The following is a 10,476-nucleotide window of genomic DNA, read 5'->3' as shown; positions in this document are numbered from 1 at the left end:
TCAATCAGATGGAGCTGTAAGTTGGAAGTTAGTTTAGACAGCCTAGTTTCCCATGTATTGGTTTGTGATGTGTAGATCAAATCATCCGTGTATCCATTCACATTGATGCCATGCAGAATTTACTTTTTCTTGTCATATTTTGTTAATGAAATTTGTTGTGTGTATCATGCCTAAGATTTTTTTAATAGATAAATACTGCAGTGATTAGTATTCTTGTGTACACAAAGTGAAATATGTGGACGTGACGTTTGACTGCAGCCAGTACAATATTTATGGTTTATTTTGTTTTTATGCTCAAAATGAGAGCGTCCAGTGCTTTTAAAAGAATGTGTATATTTTCTATTGGGTGGACATTGATTACACAGTTTGTAAGTCCTTCCTTTTTAATTACAATAATTGATGAGCAAATGGAAATATGCAACGAAAATAAAACTTTTCTCGCATTAACCATCCCAAGTAGGTAGTCCTGGTTGTATTTATCATCTCTTGTCGAGATTTACTCTTGTGTTGTTTCTTGTGTAGAATATATTCTGTGGTGCCATAACCCTCAGTACTGATGGACTTTCAACCTAGGGAAGGATCAGCTCTGGCAGAGAATTACTCTCGTGTTGTTTCTTGTGAAGACTATAGTCTGTTGTACCCTAACCTTCAATACTGGTGGACTTTTGACCTAAGGAAGGAATCATTAGTGTGTCTCAGGTAATTAGGATTGTATTAAGGATGAGAAAGTCGAGAGGTCTTGTGACTAGTTTGTTTATTTCACTATATGAATACAAGGATAAATTGTTGTTCTACCATTATTATTTCCTCTTCAGCCGTTGATACAAGCTTACAGGAAAAAGATGTTGAACTTGTGAAAGAGGAAAGGAAAATGAAAGGTCATACATTTTATTTAGAAATACCCAATTTGATTCAGGGTTGGAAGTGCTGGATTAGGTTCATCGTCGTTTCTTTCATGTGCTATGAGTTAGAGGCCACAAAATCTAGTTTTGATGTAAAAAACAACAACAAACAAACATAAAACAAAAAAATAAGTTGAAAGTTGAGACGCCGTGTTTTTTGGAATTTTGAAAACAATAAGGTATGAAAGAAGTGCTTTCAGAAGCTTTTAGGGTTGACCATACCCATAGTATATGACAAAATCAAAGTTCATTCAAAGTTCGGCATCATTAGCAAAACTTAAGCGTTCTCTGCTTTCTCAGTTGTGGCAGCAGAGGCACTTTCTGTGACGTTGTCATTATCAGAAGAGCAAGCAAGGCACGGCAGCTTCTTCTCGAGAGCGGCGCGGTACTTAGGGTGGCTGATGGCGTACACGATGGGGTTGTACACAGCGTTGGCCTTGGCAAACACGGAGCCCCAGATAGAGAAGAGGGGATTCACAGTGGACTTGTCGAGCATGCCGGCGTAGTTGATGACCAGGTATGGGGTCCAGGCAATGAACCACAGGGATACTGTCATCATGGCAACCTTGGCCAGACGACATTCAGCAGAGGTCTTTTGGGCTTCTTCATTCCTTAGGGACTTAACTCCCATCTTCTTGGCTTGGTCGCGCATAGCTTTCTCATGGGCACCAACAGCCTTTACGATGAAGGTGTATAAATAGATGCTGGAGAGTAGAGGGAAAAAGTAAACAAAGACTGAGTACACGTATAGATAGCTGTGGGAGAACACGTCATCGGTAAGGTAATCTGTACCGCAAGCGGTCATGTTTCCCTCTGGCACATATCGGTTCCAACCGAAGAATGGGGGCAGACACCAGGCGAGAGAGAGTGTCCAGACTCCTCCAATTCTCATCATTGCACCGCCAGATTTTAGAGGTTGAGCGGACATACCCTTGACAATGACATTGTATCGATCAAGGGTGATGAAGACCATGGTCCAGATTGACACGCAGCCGAATAGGGAGCCGAGGAAGCCATAGATCTCGCAGAATAAAGCGCCAAGTGTCCATGTCTGCCAGTAGCATGAGACCATCATGGGTGGAAACATGGTTAGCATCATCAGGAAGTCTGAGAATGCCAAGTTAACAACCAGGAGGTTAGCTGGAGATCGAAGGGCTTTGGTAGTCATGAACACCCAGATGACGACGAAGTTGCCAACTAAGGACAGAGAGCCCATGATGATCATGAAGAACATGAGAAGGCCATACCACATAGGATTCATGGGTGGAAACTGGTACCAGTGAGGGTCCATCATATGGAGGATCTCCTTAGGGGCGATGTCCACGACCGTGATGTTGCCATAGGGATTGGTGGAAGGCAGGACGAACTCTTCCACCGGTGGGCTGTTCCAGGAAGGCATCTGCAGGAGGAAAATGTATTAATACTTGATATCTTGAAAGCGCGGCGCAAGAATATACAGATGTAAAGTTATTTTAGTAGCCAGTGATGTATACTGCATATATGCAATCACACACACACACACACACACACACACACACACATACACAGCTCTTTTTGATATCAGTAAAGAGCTGGAATCCAACTGAATATGTTTGTGGACGAAGCCAAAGTCACGAGGGAGGTAAAAACCGAGGAGGACTGCATCAGTTTACGAGGGGACCAAGACAGACCTCAAAGTTAGTGTGGTAAATGGTTAATGTAATCCAACCCAAATGAATGTAAAATGATGAGGATGAGTCGCATCAAAAGAAGGCCCTCGTTATGCATATTATGCATCAATAATCAAGCTGCAGGAATCTGTGTGAGAAGGACTTGAGAGTGAATATCGTCCCCACCCCGCCACCATAATCCCACGTCATGAGAATAGCAAAGGAGACAAGCTTTTTGCTGGCGAATATTAGATGGTCATATGGGCCAGGCGTAGAATCTGCTTCTCTGATTTGGTCAGCACACCCGAAGAAGTAGGGCAGCTAAGGTGATACCAGAATTAAGATAGCTGAATTACTGGAAAAGGCTGCCCAAGAGGCCTTCGATTTACCCATCGTATAAAAATAAAAGATTGTTGAATGACCTCGGAAGACAACATCAACGTTTTAAACTAGATTTATGATAGTGGCGGACAGTAAGCAGTTCTTCGATAGATGTACGGATAGAACAACCAGAGGACATAACGTGAAATTAAGCAAGAATCTTGTTAGACAAGATGTGGATAAATGAAGTGAAAGAGGATATAGTAAATGCAGGTGGCGTACAGAAGTTTGACGAAGTATATGATCATAGAGAAGGTCAAGGAGGTGGGGGCTTAAGAGTGTAAACCTCCCTCCCCGCATAGCACAATACTTAGGGATGAAAATGAAGGCGCAGTTGAAATGGAAGATGGTTAAGTTCTAACGATGGGGAAGTTCAGTTATAGATCATAGAAATACACGTGGAGAATGTAGAGTCTCATGGATAGACGATTTTTAAAGACCGTACATGGGAAACTCATGTATCAGCATGCCAGTGATCACATTAGAATCTGAGGGACCAATGCGACATCAAAAATTAGATCTTATTGTCACCATTGTTGCATGAAAGTTTCACACATCAGATGCAATGCACCAGTTGGAGAAGGTGATCATGTGATACCTGAATCTGACTGCGTACTGACTGAAGAATTAGGAGAAAAATAAAGAAAGAAATAGAGCGAGTGCACATGACTCAACAAAGATATGAGAATAGCATGGCTAGATATCTTGTGTGAGAACGTAAGTTGGATAATGGTGTTCCAAAATCATAATATGGATGATTATTGTTGAAGGTTCTGTGGAAGCTAGAGGAGGGGTACCTTTAGATGCAAATGGAGTGGTAAGATAAATATATATATATATATATATATATATATATATATATATATATATATATATATATATATATATATATATATATATATATATATATACATATATATATATATATATATATATAATATATATATATATATATATATATATATATATATATATATATATATATATATATATATATATATATATATATATACTTCAGTACAAGGTGTTTGATAGCAAAAAAAAACTTGTTCAGTGTTTCGTATATCTACCCTCCTAATTCCTCTAGCTGCGTACTGTTCCCCGATCATTTGACTTTTTGCCACAAAGCATCGCTGTCTTCACATCCACGCACTGCACTCGCCTGTTTATGAGGGTTCTATGAACACCTCGGTTGGTGAGGCTGTACCTTGGACGACCGCGGTGGAGCTGTGGACCTTTTTTTTTCCTCTTACCTTCCTCAATCTGGAACATCAGATGAAGCACCCGAGACGAGTTCCAAACCGTCATGACCCTTCTTTCAGGACAGTTGACCTCTGTCTTACACCGTAGACTCTCTTGCTATCTCAACAGTGTTTCTGACCATTTTGAGGCTTCACACCTTAATTTTTGCCACTTTTGAATTTAAGAGGGAAAGCCTACCTTCTAGTCCGGTGTTTAAACGCCAACTTTGATCATTCGGGAGAGCACAGCAGTTATCCCTTCTCGCCTTCTTTTATTGACTTTGCGTAGGACGGGCGCTACTGAATGTGCCTGTAGCTGTCCTGACCATAAAGCAGAAGTTGTCTTGGCCGGGATGGTGTCTTAACATCTGTGACGTCTTTCTCCCTCCCCTTGTCTCCCTCCCCTTTGTGTGCTCCTGCTCTGATGCGTGTCACATCAGGGACAGAACATACTGGGTCATGACACTATTCCCTTCCTGTGAAACCCATTTTCTCACTCCTACTCAGGACTCACTGCATTGCTGATCTCCAGCAGATTCATTCGCGTAACTTCACCTCTTGGTCCTCCTCCCCTCAGACCTGAGTCACTAACTCCATGGCAGACCCTTCGTACGAAAAGGCTGCTCTTTCTAGTACACTTCTCTTCCTTTGGTACGATTCCATGTCTGGTCCTCCTCCCCATGCTGCCTCTGCTGCACCTGTGCCGCCTATATTTCCCTTCACCCAGGGTCTTCCTGGAGACTTTGCAAGAAACAGGTCCCTGGGGCTATCGTAGTAGGATCCCTATTCCCAGGGTCCCTCTTGCAGCTCCAGGGCTGCGCTACTTCCAGTAGCAGGGAGGTGATGAACTCACTTAAAGGGGAGAGGTTCTTTGACGCGAATGTTCTCCCTATGATGCATCATCGTCAAAGGCGACGATTTTTCACTTCAGGTGTAATCTCGACATGCCTGAGTTCGAACACTGGGCGCGGCAGTTGGCCCACACCCAACCTAGGTTATTATCCTGCCTCGGGCTGGTCGACAAATGAGTACCTGGTGAAGGCGTCTGTGTGTGTGTGTGTGTGTGTGTGTGTGTGTGTGTGTGTGTGTGTTATATACACACATAAAAGTAAAGACATGCTACATATATATAAGATTAAGAGATGGTTCAACACGAGTGTAAAATTCTCCCCCCTTTATAAAGATATCACACACACACACACACACACACACACACACACACACACACACACACACCTTTGAAGGTAAGGTCAGAGGTCATCTTGTCATGCCCAGGAGTCGAACCGTCGTCCTCAAGGGATGATTATTATAGATTGGTCAATTTAGACAGTTACGAATTTATGAATAAGAACTTTGGATGATTTGGTTTAGAATGACGTGATGAACATAGCAAAGCTCTATCACCCTTCCTTCGAGTGGGGGTGTCGTGCATTGACATCAGAAAAAAAGAAAGAAAATTCACAAAGAAAATTCACAAGTTTCCATTTTCATTCACCGTCTTACGTTGCGAGTCTGAGTACCGGAGACACACCTGCTCCTCCACTCCCGTCTCACCCCTCGTAACGCGTAAGAGCGTAACGCGTGACAGCGTAATACAGATAACGATAAGCTACCACTCGTATTGTGTTAGAGCGTAACGCGTGACAGCGTAGTACAGGTAACGATAAGCCTGGTCTTGTTAACTCACGGTTGACAGATGAGTTGAAGAACTTTCCGAAGAACTACTTCAACCTCTGAAGTTCGCTTGTGGTTTGACACTCTCCGTCAGTAGGCTTCTGTGGCCACCGGACAGTGCACCCAGCATATATATAAGCGCGAGGCTCCGCCTAATCCAGGAAGCCAAAGCATATGCATTTACATGGACTGTTTTGTGGGTGCAGATCTCTCACTCATCCAACAATATATATATATATATATATATATATATATATATATATATATATATATATATATATATATATATATATATATATAATATAATATAATATATATATATATATATATATATATATATATATTATCCCTGGGGATAGGGGAGAAAGAATACTTCCCACGTATTCCCTGCGTGTCGTAGAAGGCGACTAAAAGGGAAGGGAGCGGGGGGCTGGAAATCCTTCCCTCTCATTTTTTTTTTTTCCAAAAGAAGGAACAGAGAAGGGGGTCAGGTGAGGATATTCCCTCAAAGGCCCAGTCCTCTGTCCTTAACGCTACCTCGCTAACGCGGGAAATGGTGAATAGTTTGAAAAAAAAAAAAAAAAAAAAAAAATATATATATATATATATATATATATATATATATATATATATATATATATAATATATATATATATATATATATATATATATATATATATATATATATATATATATATATATATATATATATATATATATATATATATATAGCGAGGCAGCGCAAGGAAACAGACGAAATGGCCCAACCCGCCCACATACACTTGTATATACTTAAACGCCCACACATGCACATATACATGCCTGTACATTTCAACGTATACATACATATACACACACAGCCATATACATATATACACATGTACATAATCATACTTGCTGCCTTCAACCATTCTCGTCGCCACCCCGCCACACATGAAATAGCATCTCCCTCCCCCCCGCGCACGTGCGAGGTAGCGCTAGGAAAAGACAACAGAGGCCACATTCGTTCACACTCATTCTCTAGCTGTCATGTGTAATGGAGGTCAAGAGAAAGGTGCAAGAGGTGAAAAAGAGGGCAAATGAGAACTGGGGTGAGAGAGTAACGTAAAATTTTAGGGAGGATAAAAAGATGTTATGGAAACCACAGCTCCTTTTCCACATCCAGGCCCCACAAAACTTTCCATGGTTTACCTCAGACGCTTCGCATGCACTGGTTCAATCCATTGACAGCACGTCGACCCCGGTATACCACATGGTTCCAGTTCACTCTATTCCTTGCACGCCTTTCACTCTCCTGTATGTTCAGGCCCCGATCGCTCAAAATCTTTTTCACTCCATCCTTCCACCTCCAATTTGGTCTCCCTCTTATCCTCGTTCCCTCCACCTTTGACACATATATCCTCTTTGCCAATCTTTCCTCACTCATTCTCTCCGTGTGACCAAACCATTTCAGTACACCCTCTTCTGCTTTCTCAACCACACTTTTTATTACCACACATCTCTCTTACCCTTTCATTACTTACTCGATCAAACCACCTTACACCACATATTGTCCTCAGACATCGCATTTCCAACACGTCCACCCTTCTCCGCACAACCCGATCTATAGCACATTCCTCGCAACCATATAAAATTGTTAGAACCACCATTCCTTCAAACATACCCATTTTTGCTCCCCAAGATACCGTTCTGGCCTTCCACACATTCTTCAACCCTCCCAGGACCTTTGCCCCTTACCCCACCCTGTGACTCGCTTCCGTTTCCATGGTTCCATCCGCTGCTAAATCCGCTCCCAAATATCTAAAACTTCCTCCAATTTTTTTCCATTCGAACTTACCTCCCAGTTGACTTGTCCCTCGACCCTACTGATCCTGATAACCTTGCTCTTATTCACATTTACTCTCAGCTTTCTTCTTTCACACACTTTACCAAACTCAAGTTACCAGTTTTTGCAGTTTCTCACCCGAATCAGCCACCAGCACTGTATCATCAGCAAACAACAACTGACTCACTTCCCAAGCCCTCTCTTCCACAACTGACTGCATACTTGCCCCTCTCTCCAAAACTCTTGCATTCACCTCCCTAACAACCCCATCCATAAACAAACTAAACAACCATGGAGACATTACGCACCCCAGCCGCAAACCGACATTCACTGGGAACCAATCACTTTCCTCTCTTCCTACTCGTACACATGCCTAACATCCTCGATAAAAACTTTTCACTGCTTCTAACAACGTACCTCCCACACCATATGCTCGTAATATCTTCCACAGAGCATCTCTCTCAACTCTATCATATGCCCTTCTCCAGATCCGTAAATGCTACATACACATCCATTTGTTTTTCTAAATATTTCTCACATACATTCTTCACAGCAAACACCTGATCCACACATCCTCTGCCACCTCTGAAACCACACTGCTCTTCCCCAATCTGATGCTCTGTACATGCCTTCACCCTCTCCATCAGTTCCCTCACATATAATTTTCCAGGTATACTCAACAAACGTATACCTCTGTAATTTGAACACTCACCTTTATCCCCTTTGCCTCTGTACAATGGCACTGCATGCATTCCTCCAATCCTCAGACACTTCACCATTAGCCATACATACATTGAATATCCTTATCAACCAGTCAACAACACAGGCACCCCCTTTTTTAATAAATTCCATTGCAATACCATTCAAACCCGCCGCCTTGCCGGCTTTCATCTTCCGCAAAGCTTTCACTACCTCTTCTTTGTTTACCAAACCGTTCTCCCTGACCCTCTCACTTCGCACACCACCTCGACCAGAACACACTATATCTGCCACTCTGTCATCAAATACATTCATCAAACCTTCAAAATACTCACTCCATCTCCTTCTCACATCTACACTTCTTGTTTTTACTTCCCCATTAGCACCCTTCACCGATGTTCCCATTTGTTCTCTCGTCTTACGCACTTTATTTACCTCCTTCCATAACATCTTTTTATCCTCCCTAAAATTTTACGTTACTCTCTCACCCCAGTTCTCATTTGCCCTCTTTTTCACCTCTTGCACCTTTCTCTTGACCTCCTGCCTCTTTCTTTTATACATCTTCCAATCATTTGCACTATTTCCTTGCAAATATCGTCCAAGTGCCTCTCACTTCTCTTTCACGAACAATCTTACTTCATCCCACCACTCACTACCCTTTCTAATCTGCCCACCTCTCACCTTTCTGATGCCCCAAAGCATCTTTTGCGCAAGCCATCACTGCTCCCCTAAATACATCCCATTCCTCCCCCACTGCCCTTACGTCATTTGCTCTCACCTTTTTCCATTCTGCTCTCAATCTCTCCTGGTCCTTCCTCACACAAGTCTCCTTTCCAAGCTCACTTACTCTCACCACTGTCTTCGCCCCAACTTCTCTCTTCTCTTCTGAAAACCTCTACAAATCTTCACTTTCGCCTCTACAGGATAATTATCAGACATCCCTCCAGTTGCCCCTCTCAGCACATTAACATCCAAAAGTCTCTTTCACGCGCCTATCAATTAACACGAAATCAAATAACGCTTTCTAACCATCTCTCCTACTTACATACGTATACTTAAGTATATCTCTATTTTCAAACCAGGTATACCCAATCACCAGCCCTTTTTCAGCACACCAATCTATAAGTTCACCATTTCCATTTACAACACTGAACACACCATGTACACCTATTATACCCTCAACTGCCACATTACTCACCTTTACATTCCGATCACCCATCACTATAACCCTGTCTCGTTCATCAAAGCTGCTAACACACTCACTCAGCTGCTCCCAAAACACTTGCCTCTCATGATTTTTCTTCTCATGACCAGGTGCATAGGCACCAGTAATCACCCATCTCTCTCCATCCACTTTCAGTTTTATCCATATCAATCTAGAGTTTACTTTCTTACACTGTATCACATACTCCCACCACTCCTGTTTCAGGAGTAGTCTACTCATTCATTTGCTCTTTTCCTCTCACCAACTCCTGACTTTACTCCCAAGACATTCCCAAACCACTCTTCCCCTTTACCCTTGAGCTTCGTTTTACTCAGAGCCAAAACATCCAGGTTCCTTTCCTCAAAATTACTACCTATCTCTCCCTTTTTCTCATCTTGGCTACATCCGTACACATTTAGACACCCCAATCTGAGCCTTCGGGGAGGATGAGCACTCCCCGCATGACTCCTTTTTCTGTTTCCCCTTTTAGAAAGTTAAAATACAAGGAGGAGAGGGTTTCTAGTCCCCCGCTCCCGTCCCCTTTAGTCGCCTTCTACGACACGCGAGGAATGCGTGGGAAGTTTTCATTCTCCCCTATCCCAAGGGATCGGGTTAGAAATTCGCAAGACATACTCGCTAATATATATTTTGTTTATATAACAACTTACCCAGGACCTTTCTAGAGACGCCTGCAATCAAGGGCTACATTTCCTTGCTACTAGAAGTAGCAAGGAAATGTAGGGGTGGTAGGCGGAGCGGTACTGCTAGGCTATGATTGTCCCAAAGGTCATGAGTTCGAACCCTGGCTGTTGGAGGGTTGTGTTTTATGAAAGTGCGCGTTCATATGCATTATATATATATATATATATATATATATATATATATATATATATATATATAT

The 10,476-nt window shown here is 42.3% G+C and overlaps 1 protein-coding gene across 1 annotated transcript; it reads right to left on the bottom strand.

Moving 5' to 3' along the window:
- Positions 1-737: 737 nt before the first annotated feature.
- On the bottom strand, positions 738-5,997 carry LOC139748592 (rhodopsin-like). The gene is made up of 2 exons (XM_071661703.1): positions 5,861-5,997; positions 738-2,301 (listed from the first exon to the last, which is right to left on the bottom strand). The coding sequence occupies exon 2, from the start codon at positions 2,299-2,301 to the stop codon at positions 1,180-1,182; it is 1,122 nt and encodes a 373-aa protein (XP_071517804.1). The 5' UTR covers positions 5,861-5,997; the 3' UTR covers positions 738-1,179.
- Between the last annotated feature and the right edge of the window lie 4,479 nt (positions 5,998-10,476).

This window comes from Panulirus ornatus, chromosome 5, assembly GCF_036320965.1.
Source record: "Panulirus ornatus isolate Po-2019 chromosome 5, ASM3632096v1, whole genome shotgun sequence".
Lineage (NCBI taxonomy): Eukaryota > Metazoa > Arthropoda > Malacostraca > Decapoda > Palinuridae > Panulirus > Panulirus ornatus.
This window is presented reverse-complemented; position numbering and strand designations above follow the sequence as displayed.

Excerpts from the sequence above, each read along its gene's own strand:
- LOC139748592 (XM_071661703.1), bottom strand. The coding sequence starts at position 2,301 with ATGCCTTCCTGGAACAGCCCACCGGTGGAAGAGTTCGTCCTGCCTTCC.